Raw genomic sequence first — 23,113 nt, forward strand, 5'->3', positions numbered from 1 at the left:
GTGGATTTTCAGGAATGACAGTGTCTGTACACGAACGAGTTTCACTCTGTATCCATAAGCCCCATCCTGTATGTTTTATCAGCGAGTTATATAATATTAAGATAAAGATAATTATATCATGCAGAACACAAGCTCTCGTGATTGCGGTCTCTTCTGCCACGTAACATGAAACACTTTTTCTCAATACCAACTTTTGGGGCACTGCATTTGAACAATTCCCGTGGTCGTAGGTTCGAATCCCACAATCGCTCCGATCATGATTCGTGGCTTGTCAGCACATAGCCGTACTCGCGGGTTTGAATTTGTAGCATCTAAGATTTGCATCAATGCAGGCTTTCTTCCCATATTAAGCTGACACACCGTGATATAACTGAAATACAGTTCAAAACAGCAATACACCCAATCCACTCACTCTATTCTTTGAGACTATGGATAAGTCAATTGTATCAGCTGTGTATTAAGTTTCTGGATAGAAAATGCATGTCAGAAGCATCACTTGCTAAGGAAAATCTAGTCTATCAATATCATTGTGACACAGTAATGTACTACGCAACAGAGCGACAACTTTGACCTACTACATTTCTTAGTTATCTTTCTCGCACAGGGTGGCTTTGTTTGTAACCACGTGACATGCCTTTAGATTTTGAACTGTGAGCCTGGCCCCCGCCCACTTAGAACAGGTAGCGGATACTTTATTCTGTATGACATTGATGTGTTGAAGACCTGTGCCACAAGTCCCTTTTGTCGTCTTCTGGGGTAAGACATTTGGCTTCGGCTGACTAGAAAAGTTTAGCACACGAAGAGCTTTTTTAAGGTAGACCTCGCTTGCATAAATATATTTCATTAGTTTAACTGGTCATGTTATAGCCCGTGTTAACAAATGATCTCAGAGAGTCCTCTCTGTGAATGGCTGTTGTATGAACTCTATGCTATTGTACAGAACGTTGTCCAATATATGACGTCATCAAGTCGCTTGTTCGAATCTTCAGCAACGACATCATAATAGAAAAATGTCTTATCGTGAAATGAACCACGCTTCACTGTTCATATCTCTTTGCAGTTTATCGCATAGCTATTTACATATTGATTTAAACTCAATAATGTTCACCATGTGAAACAACCATCATACCTGGTATTGTTTTCATTTTACAGATACCATCACGCACGCATTACATCTCAGGATGGATATTCCCCATAGTCTTATCCTGCAAAGGAATCACGTATATCTAAAGGAGAACCTTCAGGTCGACCCTGTGCTGGATGCCTTGTACCAGAACCGTGTCTTCACACAGGGAGACTATGACAGGTGTAGACAAGCTGCACCAGAGAGACAATGTGAACTGTTCCTGGAGATTTTGAAGAAAAAAGGGGTTGAAGGCTACAGGACACTGTGTGCTGTCCTCGATTCAACACAACAATTTATCAAGGAGAAACTTGATGAAACCTCAACTGAAGAAGGTATTTCAACCTATCACATGCCTCTTGATTCATATCGAATATAATATTACTAATCAAAATCTACAAAAAATGTTGGTGTTTTAGTTCAGGTTGGTTCTAAGCACCATAGGCTGTGAAATTGCAGCTCATCACTTAATACACATGTAGTTTTCAATGTGCATTATATATCAATAATGTACACGTATTAACAATGAATTATCCTAGATTGATCTGTGGTGAAATATGAATGTTTCCGCCCAGGTTTTGGCTTACTGAACCCAGTGTAGTTACACTCCCATTCACGTGGACTAAGAAAAAAAGACAAATCATATCATATGTTCCTGATCGATACATGGTGTAGGCCTTGGACACACTGACAAGTAAATGTTTTTAGGCGTTTTACCAAAGATAAATATACCAAAGTACATGTTATAGTCCTGAGGCTAATAATATTTCCTATCCTGGCACAACATATTCCAATGTCCTCCTTCACTTCGATCATATAACGCCTAATCTAAAACGTGCCTCCGTGTACATCCAGAGCCCTCGTTACCATTGCTTATTCTGTAATGAGTTATTCATTACGTCCCTTCTCATCAGACAAGTGATACAGATGTGCTATCTGTTGGCAATTATATCCTTTGACTTCGGGTTTATTATACACTCTACCTGAATGAAACGTCACAGATATCTTTCAAGAAAGCTATTACAATGACGTATGTGGAAAACTTTCATTTTGGACCATGCATTTGTGCATTATTGTTTTTGTGATCGTGACAAAAAAAATAATTCCCGCGATTGATTGTCCAAACTGTCGAAAGTAAATGTCAATGTCACCAGAACTGTCTCCCACCAGCGTTTCTCCTCGTCTTGGATCGCCATCTGTCGCGCCTAATGGTGTCACATTAAGGGTACTCGTCGTCGCATACCTGGGATGCATCCTCCTGGCGACTGTCGCTAGTGACTGGAGCTCTACTGGGGATCAGTGCTTTGTCTGTGACTTGCGATCCACTGGCGATTGTCCTGAGCTTCGTATCTATTCGATGGTTTTCACCCATCATTGAATACAACGTCTTGCCATCATCTAGCAAATACATTACCCTGACATTGCTGATGCTTCCCATATGGATGGTGCCTTCACATTTAATGGCTACGATGAGTGCATCAGTGTCTGGTATGTCATCGTCACCAGGACAGTCCCCAAAAGCGCCTCTCTTCGTCCTGGGATTGGTGATGTACTTTTTGTTCCCTTTTACAAGTGTCTACTTGGGAACCGGCGCTCAGAGAATTACTATGCAGTCCACACCTTTCTGTGGGTGATCCAACGTTAAGGAAAGCAACACCATCCTTGAAATGAGCTCTACTGCGAATGGCTATCAGAAAACCGTTTCCGTTTTCATCTTACTAACACGCAGAACTATACGTTATTTTAACCACTCATCACAGTTTTCCTCCACATTAGGGATGGGCAATTCCATCGGCGGCTACTCCACTTGGTAGATATTGACTGCTACAACTTCCAGGGCCATCCTGGTTTCTGACAACAGTGCCTTCAGTTACACTTTCTCCAAGTACAGTCTTGTGATAACGTCTTAGCCCTGGGGGTGTGATCACACGAAAACTATCACGACTTCCATGTGCTTGGTGTCTCCGTCCCTGACACCTGATTATGAATTCACATATTCCAGATGTGCCAGTGAGCACTCCACAGACTTTAGCTGCAAATTCAGAAAGTGGAGAAACTTTAAGCGGGTGTGACAATAACATTCTCGCCTCTGGCCAATTGACTCATAAGTTTCGCTCCAGCCATGATCAACTGGAAATAGCCAGGACTATTAGTGACAGCCACTGTGGTAACACTCAAGTGACTTGTTTGGCAGAACATTTCTACACGTTGCTGACCTCCGTGCCACTAGAGGCCTTGTTTCACCACATCTCGGGCGTTACACATGTTGTCGCAGACGCGATGTCAAGGCGACACCAGTCCACGCCAACATAATGTCAAGTTCATCTGAATTTCTTTTAGGTGATTGGTTAACAGCTGAACACGCCCAACAATGATGTTGGCGCTACAAGATACGACAACCAGCTTCCAATGTTCGACTCTCCAATCTTAGATTCATTCTTCTGGGATCACGATCCACTGGCCATGTTCTGGAACACAATGCACACCTTCATATTATCGACACCACCACTACTACTTAGAGAACTGCTGAAGTTGACTAAAACTAGTGCCAACCTCTTTCCATTGTGCCTTATTGGCTCAGGGGACTATGGTTCCAGAATTAGAAAGATCACAGGAATCCCGGGAACCACCCTTGGAAGGCAACTCCGCAATGCATGCATGTAGCAGACTCATTGATCCCCAGACCGTTGAACATCCACAACCATGAACCCATTCCTTGCCGTTTTCTAGGTCCAGAAGAGTCATGCTTGTATTTGGGAAGTCAATGCCTTGAATGTAACTTAACTTAAATTTGACAATGACCAGATGCCTCATATGGACCTAATGTGGGATTTTGTGGTCAAACACCATTGTTTTCCAGATATTCTTTGTGTCACGGGACTCACGTATTTTAAGCCGCGCTGCTAGACACTGAAGCATCAATTTAAAAGTTAGAGTTAAGGATATGGCAGGGGATATGGATTAGTGAGGATTACTCTTGCTAAGCATATTCTTATACATACATATTCCAGAGCTGGTCAGCAATAAGGCAAGCTGCTGTAGCGGATCCCAAGTGTTGCAATATGTTGTGAAGGGATAGAACATATGCTACATGAATTTGGTTATTCACGCTATTAGAATCCTTACATTGTCACAAAAAGTCTCTGGCCCAGGCCTAAATACCAAGACACATGCTGACGAGAAGGCAGTTGAGTATCAAGGGCGGGTAACTCTGCTTGGTAACCAACGGCAACGTGTGTTCCCATGTAGAAGTGGCCTGCTTTGGCTTCTATTTTATATGATCAAATGGAAATACATTGTGCCAGGATGAGTATTCTTTTTAACATGAATAGCAAACGTCGACAAGCAAGGAATTATTCCAAACAATATCAACTTTAAATTATATTCCTTTTCAAAGATATATGATAACAGTCTTATAAATCTTGTCACACCCTGTTTTCTACTGGCGCAATATTATATTTTCAGGTAGTTCAGATCTAGTCTATGTCAACAAGGAAAAGGTGGAAGCTCACCACAAAAAACAACTTGCTGAAAAAGATGGGCAAATAGCTGGCATGCACTCTGTACGTTGTGGAGAGACAGCACAAGCTCGTCTATTTATTATGTTAAGAGCTCCCTTGTTTTGAGAAGAGATATATATTTAGATGTATATGGTTTTAACAATGGTAGTGATTATTAAAAGTACATTTACACCAATGTTGAAGTTTTCATAAAAAAGGAGTGTAACATGTAAAAAGAATGACATAAACTGCTACATGTATATGCAGTCGATATGAACTTCTTAAACGATCGTTCGCGTTTGTTTTAAGGCAATGGAAAGACTTGAGGAACAAGTTAAACAAAAAGACACAGACTATGCTGAACTGGAAGAACAACTTATAAAAGAAAGAGGGGATCTCACAACACAGATAGAAAAGAAGAATGAGGAAGTTGAAGCTGGTAATCTGACATTAATAATATATAGTTCAATATCGCTTCTATCCACAATTTTGATTTTGCTTATGTTGCCAGTAAAAAATATTATATTTGGTATAACACTTTCTTAGTAAAGTACAGATTCTCTTTCTTGTTCAAGCTATGATTTTTTCGTTTGGTTTGTTGTTTAACGCCGCACTCAGTAATATTCCAGCTATATGACAGCGGTCTGTAAATAATCGAGTCTGGACCAGACAATCCAGTGATTGATATCATGAGCATCGATCCACACAATTGGGATCGATGACATGCATCAACCAAGTCAGCGAGCCTGACCACCCGATCCCGTTAGTCGCCTTTTACGACAACCATAGTCACATTGTATGGCAAGCATGGGTTGCTGAAGACCTATTCTACCCCGGAATCTTCACGAGTCCCGAAAGCTATGAACACACAATGTCATACCCCTCTGACAAGCGTATATTGGCACGGCTCCCAAGGCTGAAATCAATGAACACACAATGACATTTAGAAAGTGGTCAAATGTAACAAATAGTATAAATTTGGGATAACACATTCTTAGAAAAGTACAGATTCCCGTACTTTTTTAGGTTGAGTCCCATCCGGGATTCGAACCCACACTGTCACTGCCGGATAGGACTCAACTTAAAAAAGTACGAGAATCGGTACCTCACTAAGAAAGAGTTATCCCAAATAAAACATTTGATCACTTGCTAAATGGCGTTGTGTGTTCATATTTTGCCAGTGTTCACGGTGGTAATTGAACATCCTGGTTTCCAATGGCCTGTCTATGATAAATAACTACATTGTATCATTTCTGGAAATATACTAATTCCATATTTTCAATGGACCATGCTATGCAATGTCCGGAATGTTGACACATAAAACTGTTATCTGAGGCTATCCATGCATTTTTCTCGTTTCAGTGAAAACAAAATTGTCAAAGGCAAATGATGAGTTGCTGCATATTCGAGCAAAATGTGAAACAGTGGAGAAGGTGAGATTGGATCAACTTAAATGTTGAAGGAGTTATTTTGCACAACTTCTAAACTAAATGGAAATAAATTAACGCGTAATATCTTCATAACAAGATACATGTCTGTGATGCAGTGATAACTGTCGTTTCAGAGACTACAAGAGGAAGAGGAGGCATATGATGCTGTATTGGGGGTTCCCAGGTCACAGTCCCCAGACAGGGTACATGTAAGAGAGGAAGTCCATCAAGCAGGTGCATTAAACAAAGTGACACTCCATCTTATATATGTAACTTATGAACAAAAATACAATAACACGGTAAGTAAGAGTCTGATTATATTTGTCTGATGAATCAGTTCCTTTAAGCTTTAAACTGATCGTGTCATTTGTTTTTCCTCAGATTCGACTGAGCGAATGTGTCAGTTTACAACTAAGTCCTGCTGTGATGGGAGTCAGCTTTGCCTTCTTCCATGCCTTCATTCTGCCTGCAAGCCATGCATTGATCACCAAGTCACCCAAGCCAAGCAGAATTGCATACATTGTCCCTCCTGTGGCCGTGAGTTCAACATGGAGCAGACAGCAGTGGACTATGTTGGACGCAATGAAGCTGCCTATAATGCCAACGTTGATGGAGAGAAGAAATGTAACTACATCGAAGGAGATCATGATGCAAAGGCTGTGATGTACTGCCACGAATGTGATGACCTACTCTGTTCCGACTGTCATAAACTGCACGACACAATAAAACGGAATCGAAATCACATGGCGAGTGAGATCAACCAGGCGGAGAATATCCCCATGAAGCAGTGGCTGAAAGAACCTAACTGCAGAGACCATCCTGACAATAAGCCGCAGCTGTATGACCACACATGTAAGCAGGCAATGTGCCTTGTGTGTGTACATGGAGCCCACAAGGGTCACGAGAATGAAGACTTGAATCATGCCTATGTGGAAGCAAAGGGTCAGCTAGAGGAGCAGGTGCAGAAGCAACGACTTAAACTGAAAGATGTCACAGTCAGAATGAAAACTATCAACAGTCACCAAAACAAACTTGGAAATAAACAGAGAAAGCTGGAACAAGATGCCACTACAGTCTTCAAAAGTGTTGCTGTACGGTCCCTTTACCGGCAGAGACAACTCATGAAGGACATTCATGCGAGTCTTCAGGCCCCAAATGAAATGGTTAAAGAGAAGCTGGACACTTTACATGACGTCCATACTTCAATAGTATCAACGATAGACTACAGCCAGAGAACCCTTGAATCCACAAGACAGGAGGAGCTCATTACCCTCACCGGTGTACTACAGAAGAAATCTGATGAAAATCTGAAGAGGAAGCTTCCAGAAGATGACACACTAAACACGAGACTCCTTCTTTCCTTTCAAGGACAGAAAGCCCTTATGGAACTAATCCACACATTTGGTGGTCTTGCCTCCAGTCTCGATTTGGATGATATTCCAGATAAACAGCCTACTTTACAGGGTAAGAATGCTTCTTCAAAATCGGAGCACTGATCGTGGACTTTAGGAACAATATCCTTTATCATAGCTAAGTGCTTTTGTATATTTTAAGTTATCTTATCTTGCATGCCTTAATACCATTATTAATCGATTAAAAAGTATCTTGCTATTCCATGTACAGTGGACCAGTTTTATATTTGACTTGTAGTATATCTGAGGTGAGACGAGAAAATCTTATTTGTCTGTCTCTCTGTCTATCTGTTTGCCTGTCCGTATGTACGATGGGTAAGAGGAAAACTGTTACCAATAAGGTAATCAATCTGTGTTTGTCATTTTCTCTTCAGATCTCCATAAACAGAATAAACAGCTGGCATTAAAAGAAGAAGAAACCAGCGCGGTAATGTATTGCTTTCGTAACAGAATTTTGTTTTTATTAACATGTTTTCTAAGAAAGGGTTTCAATGGCTCTTTACATTGAGTACATACATGACTCAAATTGTGAGTAAAACATATGTTAATCAACACGGTTGGAATCAAGTTGCACATCGTTCCTAACACCCACATAGCTAAATGTCACATGCAGTCGATAAATAAATTATGTATGTGGTATGATATGATACACAGCTATTGTGTGAGGCAAAGGTTATGTTCTGGTCTCTATGGTCTCAGCGATGTTGTTTTAGGTACATGAAGGGCGGTGGCATCGGCTTGGGGAGATGATCCGTCGCATCACAGGTACAATATAACACCTGGATGTAGGTCAGGAAAAGCAGATTAAATACCAAATGAACTACATTAACCTTCAAACTGTAACATAGAATATCAATGTATTCAGTGTATCAGTTTAAAACTCACTTTCTGTTTATATAAAAGCAGTAAATAATAAGACTTTAGTTAGATTAATTATTGAAATCCACTACATTTATCTACCAACAGGTTCTGCTACAAGTGGAGATGGATCACAGAGACTCCAACCTGAACATCTTACGCCACAGGGACTCCAACCTGAACAGCTGACACCACAGGGACTCCGACATGAACGGCTGACACCACAGGAAGCTTATGAAGTTGTCACACGTGTACGTTAAATGACAAACAACCCCCACCCCCTCAAAATGTAAACTGCGAAGTATAGAAGAAAAGGAAATCATTCAAAATTGTCTAGCCAAGAAACGTATTTAGATTTATACATAGAACTTACATAATGTGTCAAGCTTATTAATAATATGTTTTCAGTTCATACTCGGAGCATCAATCATTTCTGAGTCACCTTCACGTGGTTTATACTTGAGAGGTATGTACAACACGATATGGGATTTAGTTATTTAGTCAAAACTATATCTCGAATGTCAAAGTTACTGTCAAGTTGTAAGATGTCACCAGTTTACTAGATTTCCAGGTAAAGGATGCATGACCCATAGCAGTTATGTATAGCAAACAGTTCCACCTGTTTAGTGAACGATACTGTAGTCCACATACGACAACTGCTTACATCAAACGTCCTTGCTGTTTTCAAATGATAACATGTAATGATACGGCGAGGCCTAGGAAATGCATGACCTCTTTCGTTTGGATAATATTCATTTTACATGTTACACTTTAAAATCGTTGCTTCTGGCATGTCAGAAAATACATAGTTATTAGGAAGGTTTATCTAGATCAGTTAATGTAGTTCACTGCACAATAACAGGCAAAATGAATTAACTAGCTTCACTTGTGTGCTTCCTGGCTTATGTTGGGGCATGTGCTGCCCATGTCGACATTTGTGAAAATTTGCACCCTTTAATCGTGCCATGATGCTCTGAACTTAGTATCATGGATTCAAATCGTAAATTCGACCAGATCATGGTTTTGGCTTCAAAGAACCATATGTGTGTTTGCTCAGTGTAAGACTCACTCACACTTTACAATGCTTATATTTTGCAGGGTACTCAGGTGCAATTCACATCATCAGCAAGAACAGACGTTTCATATTCATCATCTGTAAGTATTTTTTTTTTATCGTAGTTCATGTTGATTAGGCAATGTCGTTAAGCAATAGTTTCTAGCGTACAAAACCACTTAAAAAGTTAGTTGCTTACAATGTATTACCTGTATTACCATCGTGTGTCACCAGCGTTGATCGTAGTACGTGTTATCAATCACCGGTGTGCTGCATGCAACTTTATAATGACCAGACGTCCATGACGTAAATGGAACATGTAAATGTAAATGAAAAGAATAATACTAGAGGGATTAAAACAAGTCACGCGTTGGACCCGTGTACATCCAGCAGTTGTAGTGGGGGATAAGGGATTAATCATGGCTGGGAACACATGGAATCGGCTTCACACATTCGCCCTTGTTGGGAGTGAACAAGGTAACCCTTTAAACACAAGGCTACTCCACTACCACTCCAGCAGTTGAACGTTCCAGTTTCGCAATCGTATGGGTGTTCTCATACATGTATGTTTTCTGTGGGAGCATCTTCCAGAACGGTAGAAAGCTGTAGTGTAGTTCGGCAGAAGGTGAGCTGTGTGAAACACAAGAATACATTGATGGGTAGCACAAATCAATGGTGTATGATGAAACGACAATGTGCTCGAAACTCACAAATATTGTTTATATCGGCTGAGCGAATACTTCAATCAGGTTCACCCACATTCTGTGTCAAGTGTCCATGCAGGTTCACCGTGTGTGGCCATGGCTTGTGTTCCCAGCTGTGTTAATGCTGGAATACTTCTAAGTGGTGTAAAACCATATTCACCTACTCGCTTAAAGAAATAGGCTCCAAGCCAACCTATCTATTCAGGTGAATGTCAGTGTGTGGGGATGTGTCAACACTCCCTATAGAGGTCATAGTAGGAAACAGCGTCGCCCATATTTTGACAATTAGCGTGTCATACTTGGTAAAGTCCTCTGAACGTCTGTCATAGGATATCTGGATTGTCTTGACCAGACCTGTGAGGGTTAGTCCTTGATAAAAAAAGATTAGATGTAAACGCAATGTGTGTTGCCACAAAATGTGAATAATCTGACATCCTCACTTCAGTCCCCAAACAACCGGGAAATGTAGACGTCATAAGCTGGAGCTGATCTATCATGACCTCGACATTATCCGGGAAATTTGGGATGTCAAAACAAAGACTAAACAATCATATAATTGACAAGGCATTACTTCCCATTTGCGTAGCAATTTTCAGTTAGCCAACCAGCCAACTTGAACTTTGCACTTCTTTGATTTTTTATTGATTTTTATTGTTTTGAGGTGCTATCACATATGTGTGACAACACAATAAGCAATGTCCTAGCCAATTTGCGTTTACTCCTTTTGGGTGTTTGCTTTAATTATGTTTATTATTTTTTAGTCTACCACCACATATGTAACACTTGTAAAAGTTCACCTTTTTTATAGAAGCACCTCATATAGCGGTGAGTTAGGCCAGTTTGATCGTCACGTCAAAGATGAGGGTTCGATTCCCCACATGTGTGCAATGTGTTTGTGAATTCCATTTCTGGAGTCCCTCACCGTGACATTGCTGGAATATTGCTAAAAGTGGCTTATTTACAATATTCACTCATGTGAATCACATTAACTATGTACATACATTCGCTCGTCACGCTGAAGACACGGGTTCGATTCCCGACATGGATACAATGTGTGAAACACGTGTCTGGTGTCCCCCGCCGAGATATTGTTGGAATATTGCTAAAAGCGGTGTAAAACCATACTTACTCACTCACTCACTCACTCACTCAATGTACAAAAACAAATATACATGTAACTTTGATGTTGATTTCTTGGGTGGTGAAAGGTTGTTAGTAATAATATAACTGTTTATACAAATCATTCACAAATACTTATCCCAGTCGAAACACTTGACGTGAAAAACTCCTCGCCCAACGAGTGCGCTGAAACTGTGTTCAGTGACTGAAGCGGACGTAAAAGTTACCACTGTGTCTGTTGAACACCCAAATGTAAAGATATCGCGAAACAGCACTTTTGTCTGTCTCAGTCTTTACTATTATGTATAATCAGAGTTTAGAATGCCTACAATGATAGTTTAATCGTGAAATAACTTTGAAACATTTACATAATTAGGCAGTGGGAGTCTATTAGACACAGCAGGGTAGGTCAAATGCAACTTTGTAAAAACGTATCTAAAGTAGCGTGTATTTGTTTATCAATGCGTGCAAAAATATGTATAACAAACAATTTGAGCACCCATCCAAATTATATCACAGCATTATTATTTAAATTAAGAGTACAGTTATCATTAAACTCGTAGGCAGATGAAAATGGCAGCTGATCAATTATAGCGCTGTTTTTTTAATCATTGTGACAAAAATCATAAACAAAATGATTCATTGTAGCAAGTGCAATTGCTAAACTACAAATAAAATCTATATTTCCAGGTCCTAAACTCCAACTGGACGCTGCTCGAGCCAACACAGACAAGTGCCATGTAACTACAGACGGTGGGCTGGTCAACTTGCGACCCGCCACACGACACACGGACAGGGCCAGGCTACAGAAGTATTTTGGCACGTGTACCTCCACCCCCATCCCACTTGATCCATCCCCCTCTAGTGTCACCCCTGCCCCCAACACACCACGATACTGGGAAACCCACTCCAGGGTGGGTTTGGTGAGTGCATTGTATGGGATGCGTTGGATGCCTGTCCTGGAGATTGGTGTAGTGGAGGAGCGCCAGATGGACAATGTGAGGTATGTTTATCCACAGCGCCGCTCCTGGTGTGTCTGTGTATGGAACTGCACCAGACACTCGGGGAGTATCTGTACCATGATGTGGCAGGAGGGGGAGGAGGGGAAGTGTTACAGAAACACAATGTCTGCCACACCCGCCACACAGGCCACCCTCCACTATGGAGTTGTGCTGGATGTTGGGAGGGGTAGAGTCGCATTTATCGATCTGGACAGGGAGGTTGTTCTAGGAAAGGCTAATGCAGAGTTTCGTGAGGCTCTTCTCCCTGTGTTTGGTGTTGGGCGGCCAGATCTCTTCACAGTAAAGATGAAGTTGATTAGCGGGGAGGAGATCGTCATGACTGACACAAAAAGATCACTCATTAATGAAGCCCTGGCCTAAGGAATGAACTGGACAAGGCACTGTGTAAACTTGTAAATGTGACATATCTACTCACATTGTCAAATACAATACAACACTAGTGAAGAGGAGGACGTAGAAGAAGCCTGTTCATGTGTTGTTAGCTGTGTACGACCATGTAACAAGGTTAGCTAAATGTGTTGTTTTGCTCCATGACTGGTTTCTGTTGTGTATTAGAAACATTTTACATCCATACATGAGTATTGTTATGATTATTGATATATAATAACCGATCAGTTTATGGGTGGCACGGTAGGTCCAGTCGTCTTCCGCGCCGAGGTTCGCTTTGCAGAGCTGCGTCCCTTGGGCACGCCAGAAACCGATGATTGTGGCTTCGAATCCCGTGCTCGTGGGTTTCACCGAAGTGGTAAACTTCTGAGACCTGCATCACTTCGGGCTTTCCTGCCACATTAAGCTGACACGCCGCGATATAACTGGAATACTGTTAAAAGTGGCGTTAAACCCATCTCACTCACTCACTCACTGATCAGTTTATGAACATTTCACACATTTCTGGGAAATGTCACAACAAGTCAACTGTGTAAAACGTTTTTCAATCATGAATATGTGAACATATTTCGCTTCCATTCTGTAAAATATCAATTTTAAATACCCACATGAATAGTGTTGATTTGAAATTGACAGATGTATCTTAAAATATTTGGCCTAGAGGTAGTGCGTCCACCCAGAAAGATGAAGGTCCGGGGTTCGATCCCCGGCCGCGTCATACCAAAAGACGTTAAAATATGGTGCTTGTTGTTACCCTGTCTGGCTCTCGGCATTAAGGGTCTAAAACAAGGACTGGTCGGCTCGGAGTCAGTATACTGTGTCTGAGTGGGGCATTGATGTTAAACTGCGGCATGGTATCTGAGTGTGCTAGCACTATACATCGGCATCAGTCCGGACTAGTACAAGCAACCACACACATACACGTGCTATAAAGGTGTAATAACCTTTGACGCAACTTTAAACCCAATTTCACCTCACCTCACCTCTAAATATATTCAACTCTTGATGTAAGCGATGAAAATGATTGAAGCGGACATACAATATGTCAGCTTACATGGCGTTCTTGATGTACAGCTGTGCAGCTAAGTTCACTGAATTGTCTGTTTCTTTATTACAATGTGTCCTGCCGTGAGTGAGGAGAGTTTTGAATCCCCATACGAGTGTTTTTTATAGTATTTTCATTTGATCTGCACGAATAGTTTCAAACGTACATTCCTAAAGTGCCCATACAATCCGAACACAGCTCTACTTTCGGTATCATAATTGGTTTTAACAACTTGGTTCTCGATACACATTGATATGAGTTCTTAAAAATGTAGGGTTCAAAGAATTGCTGCAGTGCAGCACTTGGTCTACATCCAACAATGAAGTTTGCAGAAATGCACAATATAAAATGTCACTCTTAGGATACGGCGCCATTTTAAACTTAGGCCATGCTTGCTGCTGTCTCTGCCAGTCCTGCCTGTATCGCTTTGAAATAATTTGATATGCAGTAACTACTTTCTAAACCCGTTGTCTCGAACTTCAATGTGTCCATACTCGAGTGAAAGACCAGGTTTAACCAGGCAGATACACTATGTCGACAATGCCACCATCCCTCATGTATTTAGCACACGGTGGTGCCAAGTCGACTGGTCGAGTGTTCTGTATGTTGATAAATGTACATATTTATTTAATCTTATTATTTTATCATGTCATGATATTCCAGTGATGTAAATAAAATGTATATAGATGCGTAAATGTATTTATTACCTACGAGGGCAAACATATCGAGGTTCATAAAAAATCAAATGTGCCCTAGGGTGCCCTAGTGAGTGAATGAGTGAGATGGGTTTAACACCGCTTTTAACAGTATTCCAGTTATATCGCAGCGTGTCAGCTTATTGTGGGAAGAAAGCCCGAAGTGATGCAGGTCTCAGACGTTTACCACTTCGGTGAAACCCACGAGCACGGGTATGGTGCTGACAAACCTAGAAACATAACCAGGAACGGTTTAAGAAACATGTAGGAATTACAAGATTCATGTACGGATCATGCACGAATTGTAAGAATCACCTACGACTAAGTTACAAATATGCCGAATGTTGTTCTTACTTAATTCTCACATAATTTGTAGTTGACTCGGGACATTCGTGGCTGTTTCGGGATGTTTTCGGGTTGAAGACAAGAGTATGGTTTTACGCTGCTTTTAGCAACATTCCAGCAATATCACGGCGGGGGTCAACAGAAATGGGCTTCACACATTGTACCCATGTCGGGAATCGAACCCGGGTCTTCGGCGTGACGAGCGAACGCTTTAACCACTAGGCTACCCGACCGCCCCGGGAATAAAATAAGATTCATAACTTCAAAAAATGATTAAGATTTATCTACGAACATGAACAAATTCCTATTGGGGGTGATTCTGGATATTCGTGGTCGTAGTAAAAGGGGGCATTAGACGACTGGGCCACTCGTGCCACCTATTGTGACTTGAGGTTGGAATGACGTCACACTAGAAGCGACGTCATATCTGAAGATTATTGACGTCAGTCGACTTATTGTGGTACTGCTAATGTTGCGACTTCCTGTCCTGTAGTCCTGTCTCTGTATGTAGACATCTTCTTCGGTAATAAAGAGAACATTACATTCATGTTCAGGTCATAAAACGTTTACGACACTCGAATTATAAACATAGTATGACATGAACTCATATACTATCCTCTATCTGTGACACATGCTTCTGATTTTATTGCTTATTTCTTTCCAAATATTGCACAATATATTTGCATGTTTTGATGTGTCGAACCCTGGATAGGTCGAACTATTTCTCTGGTCAGTAAGGGTTCGAGATAATGGGGTTCAAATGTAGTGCTAATACCAGGTGTTCGCGAAATGTGTTCGCAAGTGCACGTCAACTGTTCACCTGAAAAACATGGGAACATGTTTGGGTGTAAGTTAAAAAAGGGAATTCCACTGGACATTTGTTTTGTCAGGGATTGTCATGCTTGGAAATACTCTTCGCATGTCTACCATGACTGAATCACTCTCCAGCACTAAAGTTCTAACATATTGTCATAAACAGGATTTGTATTGTTTAAATGCTATACCGGGTAAAAAAACACACACTTACCATGAATCACTTTTATTCAGAATTTTTTCCTGAAAAATTGTCTAGATAATCAAATATCCACTTTAAGTTAGTACCCGTTTAGAATCCCATCTGCTCAACTGCATGATGATGCTCCTAAATCCTAACTTCAAGCACATCGGGATTGCAAGCTTGTTAAGAATTTGGGGCAGTAGAATATTCCAAAATACTCTGTTTTACTTTGGTACAACTCTGATGTTCTTCTAAACCCCATATATAGTGATATATATTGTATACATTAATAAGAAAAACAAATTACCATTTGAAATCAATATGTACTCTGAAAAAACCCCGCAAAAGTGATTGTAGATGTATATCATATTTACATATATATATTACATTTATATAATTAATCAACAGATGATAATCGATTGTTCTAAATTAACACACATCATTGTCATTGACACATGTTCCATATCGCACACATGGGTAGAGTTCAAGGTGAAGGTCATCTGTGCTCAATATCCTGTATGACCACCATTAGGGTCCCAAACTGACTGGCCCCATGGAAGCAATCAGATCCCGAATTGTGCCCTGGGGATTGCAGTGCTCTTCCTGCAGTGCTTGTGCCAACTGTCGGAGGTTCTGTGGATGTTGCTGACGTGCTCACAGTCGTTGATCCAGTCCATCAGTGCATCACATAAATGTTCGATTGGGTTTAAACCTGGAGACATGCAGCTGGGGGGCCATGCCTGGAGCCGGATGTTGTGATTCCTCAAAAAGGCTGTTGTCAGTCTTGCCGTGTGAGGTCGGGCGTCTTCTTGTTTGAAAATGACGTTCGCGTTTTGCCTAATGGAAAGGACGTGAGGCCGAGGAATCTCATCCCTTGAGCTTGCACTGAGTCTGTTCTACCATTGTAGATGTCTGCTCGGATCATCACGCTTCCACCGCCAAATCGGTCCTCTTCCTGTCTGCAGTTTCGGGCAGAACGTTCTCCGTGACTCCTGTAAACACGACGTCTACCATCCGCGCGGCGAAGCATAAAACGTCTTGCTGCAATAAGGAGAACCTGTCTCCCTTGTGTGTGAAGGAACACATAAAGGATGTATGTCACTGGGTAGCTGATCCGAATGCCAATGCCAATGCCCTGCAGACACCAAACACGTTGGTGACGAGACATAGTTTCAAGAATGCCTACGCATCTGCCTATTTCTTCAGTCGTCAATGTTGTTGTGCTCGCTAATAATGATGTGCAACGATTCTGTCACAATACATCCAAACACAGCTTTTCACGTGCACGTCGTGCACATGCTTCCCTCTTTCCGTTCATCGTGAAATTGTGGTCCTGTAGGGCTTGTCAAATCACTATGTACCAGGATATTTTAATCAGTAACAAACATTTCACTCCAGTGAGGGGTAAAGGGTTTAACATTGCATTGTGTCTGTCTGTCTGTCTGTTCTATACCGGGTTAGAGCCAATTTTATAGTGGTTCCCAACTGAGATGACATGCCGCAGTTTCAATATGAATACTCCCCTCAGACACCGAAAACCAATTCCAAATCGTTTTGGCCCCTTAATGCCGAGCGCCCGGCAGGCTAACAGCAAGTATCATCCTTGTAAACGTCTTTTGGTATGAACTGGCCGGGGATCGAAACCCAGGGCCTCTGCTCTCCAAACAGACACACTACCAATAAACCACTAGCACAGGCAGACCATTACACTCTGAATATCAATTACGATAACGATCAACCAACCATTTACTGACAACTTATAGCGAGACAACACAGATAACTAATTCCATTGTCTAGGTGCAACATGTTCCAGTCAGTTGACTACTATCCCAAGTATGACACACCGAGGATCTATTCTATTTTTCATCCCCCACGGAATGAAGGAATCTGTTTGTTGTTTATGAATAGGTTAGGTAGGGCCAGTAAGTTGGATTTAATGCTGCTTTCAACAGTATGCCAGTTACATCACAGCTGTCTGGTCGGAACATGAGTATGATGCTGACAAATTCAAGATCATAATCAGGACAAATCTCAGATCTGAACCTACTATCCTCCAATCCTGGCACAGCTAAGGGAGGCAAGTCTTCACAATGAGTAACAGCTCTGTCTCAAAATGTGAAAACAATCTTGCAGTTCTTTCGGTCCCTCTCATAGATGTAACAGGGGGTGCCAAACCCCATTTCATGTGCCATATGCCGATTCCTCTTTGTGCTATTCCGGATGCTGCAGTGCAGTACACTGGATGCCACAAAATGTTAATCTGGAATACAGATTCAAATATTTCAATGTTGCAACACATTTTTCATCTTTTGTATTTCTTGCATATGTGGTCATGCCTTCTTCGTGAAAATCCCGTGTAATCTACTTATACCATCTGTGCTCACTGATATGGCCCAAGAGTTCCTGATTATTGTCACAATAAAGTGGATTCGTTTAGAGGGGCAGCACAGGCTGTAGTGAATGAGAAGGGCATCACAGGCTGGAGTGAATGAGAGGGGCAGCACAGGCTGTAGTGAATGAGAGGGACAGCACAGGCTGGAGTGAATGAGAAGGGCATCACAGGATGTAGTGAATAAGAGGGACAGCACAGGCTGGAGTGAATGAGAAGGGCATCACAGGCTGTAAGGTATGAGAAGGACAGCACAGGCTGGAGTGAATGAGAGGGGCAGCACAGACTGGAGTGAATGAAAGAAGCAGCACAGACTGGAGTAAATGAGAGGGGCAGCACAGACTGGAGGGAATGAAAGAAGCATCACAGGCTGGAGTGAATGAGAGGAACAGCACCGACTGGAGTGAATGAGAGGGGCAGCACAGATTGGAGTGAATGAGAGGGGCAGAACAGACTGGAGTGAATGAAAGAAGCAGCACCGACTGGGGTGAACGAGAGGGGCAGCACAGACGAGGGAATGAGAAGGGCATCACAGGCTGGAGTGAATGAGAGGGGCAGCACAGGCTGGAGTGAATGAGAGGGACAGCACAGGCTGGAGTGAATGAGAAGGGCATCACAGGCTGTAGTGAATGAGAGGGACAGCACAGGCTGGAGTGAATGAGAAGGGCATCACAGGCTGTAAGGTATGAGAAGGACAGCACAGGCTGGAGTGAATGAGAGGGGGAGCACAGACTGGAGTGAATGAAAGAAGCAGCACAGACTGGAGTAAATGAGAGGGGCAGCACAGACTGGAGGGAATGAAAGAAGCATCACAGGCTGGAGTGAATGAGAGGAACAGCACCGACTGGAGTGAATGAGAGGGGCAGCACAGACTGGAGTGAATGAGAGGGGCAGAACAGACTGGAGTGAATGAAAGAAGCAGCACCGACTGGGGTGAACGAGAGGGGCAGCACAGACGAGGGAATGAGAGGGGCAGAACAGACTGGGGTGAATGAGAGGGGCAAAACAGACTGGAGTGAATGAGAGGGGCAGCACAGGATAGAGTGAATGAGAGGGGCAGCACAGACTTGAGTGGAGGGGAGGGGCAGCACAAACTGGAGTGAATGAGAGGAAGGGGCAGCACAGGCTGGAGTGAATGAGAGGCAGGGGCAGCACAGGCTGGAGTGAATGAGAAGGGCAGCACAGATTGGAGTGAATGGGAGGGACAGCACAGGCTGTAGTGAATGAGAGGGAGGGGCAGCACTGGCTGGAGTGAATGAGAGGCATGAGCAGCACAGGCTGGAGTGAATGGGAGGGGCAGTACAGACTGTAGTGAATGAGAGGGGCAGCACAGGCTAGAATGAATGAGAGAGGCGAACAGACAGTAGTGAATGAGAGGGAGGGGCAGAAAACGCTGGAGTGAATGAGAGGGGCAGCACAGGCTGTAGTGAATGAGAGGGGCAGCACAGACTGTGGTGAATGAGAGGGAGGGGCAGAAAAGGCTGGAGTGAATGAGAGGCAGGGGCAGCACAGGGTGGAGTGAATGAGAGGGACAGCACAGGCTGGAGTGAATGAGAGGTGCAGCACAGACTGAAGTGAATGAGAGGGAGGGGCAGCACAGGCTGAAGTGACTGAGAGGGACAGCACAGGCTATGGTGAATGAGAGGGGCAGCACAGACTGTAGTGAAAGATTGGGAGGGGCAGCACAGACTGTAGTGAAAGAGAGGGAGGGGCAGCACAGGCTGGAGTGAATGCGAGGGGCAACACAGACTGTAGTGAATGAGAGGGAGGGGCAGCACAGACTGGAATGGATGAGAAAGAGGGGCAGCACAAACTGGACTGAATGAGAAGGGTAGCTCAGACTGCAGTGAATGAGAGGGAGGGGCAGCACAGACTGGAGTGAAAGAGAGGGAGGGGCAGCACAGGCTGGAGTGAATGAGAGGGGCAGCACAGACCGGGCTGATTGAGAGAGGCAGCACAGACTTGAGTGAATGAGAGGGGCAGCACAGACCGGGCTGAATGAGAGGGGCAGCACAGACTGGAGTCAATGAGAGGGACAGCACAGACTGGAATCAATGAGAGGGGCAGCACAGACTGGGGTCAATGAGAGGGACAGCACAGACTGGAGTGAATGAGAGGGGCAGCACAGGCTGGTGTGAATGAGAGGGAGAACAGACTGGAATAGATGAGAGGTTAGGGCAGCACATACTGAAGTGAATGAGAAGGACAGCACAGACTGGAGTGAATGAGAGGTGCAGCACAGACTGGAGTGAATGAGAGGTGCAGCACAGAGCGGAGTAAATGAGAGGTGCAGTACGAACTGGAGTGAATGAGAAGGACAGCACAGACTGGAGTGAATGAGAGGTGCAGCACAGACTGGAGTCAATGAGAGGTGCAGCACAGACTGGAGTGAATGAGAGGTGCAGCACAGACTGGAGTGAATGAGAGGTGCAGCACAGAGTGGAGTGAATGAGAGGTGCAGTACGAACTGGAGTGAATGAGAAGGACAGCACAGACTGGAGTGAATGAGAGGTGCAGCACAGACTGGAGTGAATGAGAGGTGCAGCACAGAGTGGAGTGAATGAGAGGTGCAGCACAGACTGGAGTGAATGAGAGGTGCAGCACAGACTGGAGTGAATGAGAGGTGTAGCACAGACTGGAGTGAATGAGAGGTGCAGCACAAGTTGGAGTCAGTGAGAAGTGCAGCACAAACTGGAGTAAATGAGAGAGGCAGCAAAGACTGGAGTGAATGAGAGGGGCAGCAAACACTGGAGTGAATGAGAGGTGCAGTACAATTTGGAGTCAATGAGAAGTGCAGCACAAACTGGAATGAATGAGAGGGGCAGCAAAGACCGGGCTGATTGAGAGAGGCAGCACAGACTGGAGTAAATGAGAGTGGCAGTACAGACCGGGCTGATTGAGAGAGGCAGCACAGACTGGAGTAAATGAGAGGGGCAGCACAGACTGGGTATACAAACAGTCACAACTAATTTAGGAACCTGACCGCCCGATCCGGTAAGTCGTCTCCTACGACAAGCATGGTCGCTTCTTACTGCAAGCATGGGTTGCTGAAAACCTATTTTAACCCGGATCTTCATGGGGCGTATGGCAATAGAAGACAAACCGGTTTCAATAAGGGACGTAAATCTTACGCGTTATACCATGTTTCGTCAAAGCACCCGGCGCTACACCCTGTCAGTCATGTGTTTATAAACGGACCCTCTCTCTCATACCACTGTGCACATACCGATATAGGTCAGCATGCCACGTCCTTATTCCTTCACAATAAACAACACATTTGGACACACAGCGTCACACCTGAGTGGCCATTTCGTAGTTCTGGATCACTTCCAACACGTTTAGCGGAATGGCTCAGTGTGTTGATGTCTGTTTTCTCTATTAATGAGAAGTGGCGATGGGGTAGCCTTGTCGTTAAAGATTTGATTCACCAAATGATCCAATGTGTGAAGCCAATTTCAGACATTCCCGACGTGATATTCCTGGAATATTGCCAAAGCTGCGCCAAAGATCTAGGCACTTACGCACCTACGCATCCACGCACAAACGCACTCACGCACTAAACAAACAACCAACACAGATCCAAAACACGAATACACCTTTCCACCCGCCCGCAAATCACTCACTAATTTTGAAACAATATGTTAACCCAGAAATATATACGTAAAAATCCTACTGTGAAACCAACAAACAACCAACAAATGGTATGCAATTAACAATTGTAATCTTACATTAACCAGATTTAAAAATCAACTCAAATTACTGCACAGTAACTACAAAGGCAGTACACAATCGAGCGCTAGTGCAATATTCAATGACAGTGTATTGTATCAAATACAAAAACACAATGGAGACAGAAAAAGTCAGTGATAATACTATATATTCACCAAGCGGCGACAGTGGTCAATCTGATGGGCAAGGCGTTAAATCAGGGATGATGAGCGATCCTCACATGAAACAAACAAAATACACTGCATTACACTCTCCCTTCGGATAAAGAGCGTTCGAACTCGAGACAATGCATTAGCAATAACATTGACTTTGCCTTTGATATGCTTAATGTATAATTCAAATTCTTGCAAAGAGAGGCTCCAGCACATTAAGCATTTTATGAAGAACAGTCAGTGGATTGTGATCAGTGTATACTTGAATAGGAGTGAGTGAGTGAGTGAGTGAGTGAGTTGGGTTAAACGCCACTTTTAACAGTATTCCCGTTATATAGCGGCATGTCACGAACCCACAATCATAGGTTTCTGGCTTGCCCAAGGGATGCAACTCTGCACAGCGAATCGCGGCGCCTTAGACGACTGGACCATCAATGACCCCTTGAATAGAAAACATAGTGGTACACAAGTACACTTCAAATTGTTGCAAAGCTAACAATAGAGTAAGAGTTTATTTTCAATATTGGAATCATTGCTCTGATGTTTGTAAATATTTTGTGAATACTAACAAACAGGATGATAAAAGCCTGATGCATCTTCCTGCACCAGGACAGCTCCAGCACCAACGTCACTAGCATCTACAGCTAATTTGAAGATTTTTGGGAAAGTTTGGTGCTTTGAGAAAATGGGAATTCGCGAGAATGGCTTTAACATTCTCAAAAGCAGCCTGACAATTACTGTCCTAAACACAAACTCCATTTTTTTGCCCAGCGAAATAGTAAGGGGGGCTACCACATGTGAGACATTTTGACTTTACGGTAGTAACCAGCCATATCCAAAACGTTCCTTTTTGCTTTGTGGAACCTGGTATTTTGAAATAGGTTCCACCTTTTCTTGTACGGGTTGTACCTGACCTTGGCCTATGACATAACCTAAGAATTGTACATGTGTCTGTGCAAATTCACTTTTCAATAAATTAATAGGCAACTTGGATTCAAAGAGTCTCCTGGAGAAGGCGCAGACTTCCTGAGCTGAAATTTTATATTGGTAAGGCCCATCGTGAGTGATGTTGTTTAACAGGCACAGCGTCACGCACATCTACATCATGGCACACTAAATATTGAGCCTTTTGCTCAGATGACAAATTACTTT

The 23,113-nt window shown here is 43.0% G+C and overlaps 1 protein-coding gene across 1 annotated transcript in view; it reads left to right on the plus strand.

Moving 5' to 3' along the window:
- The window catches only part of LOC124112669, a 206,278-nt gene that overhangs the window by 89,247 nt on the left and 93,918 nt on the right, over nucleotides 1-23,113 (plus strand). Inside the window, exons 8-11 of the mRNA XM_048391096.1 lie at nucleotides 4,589-4,686; nucleotides 4,933-5,062; nucleotides 5,986-6,056; nucleotides 6,188-6,287. Coding sequence (XP_048247053.1) covers nucleotides 4,589-4,686; nucleotides 4,933-5,062; nucleotides 5,986-6,056; nucleotides 6,188-6,287 — 399 coding nt within the window. The remainder of the gene's footprint in view (nucleotides 1-4,588; nucleotides 4,687-4,932; nucleotides 5,063-5,985; nucleotides 6,057-6,187; nucleotides 6,288-23,113) is intronic.

The sequence above is a fragment of the Haliotis rufescens genome, unplaced genomic scaffold (genome assembly GCF_023055435.1).
Source record: "Haliotis rufescens isolate VD_foot unplaced genomic scaffold, xgHalRufe1.0.p SCAF_9, whole genome shotgun sequence".
Classification (NCBI taxonomy): Eukaryota; Metazoa; Mollusca; class Gastropoda; order Lepetellida; family Haliotidae; genus Haliotis; species Haliotis rufescens.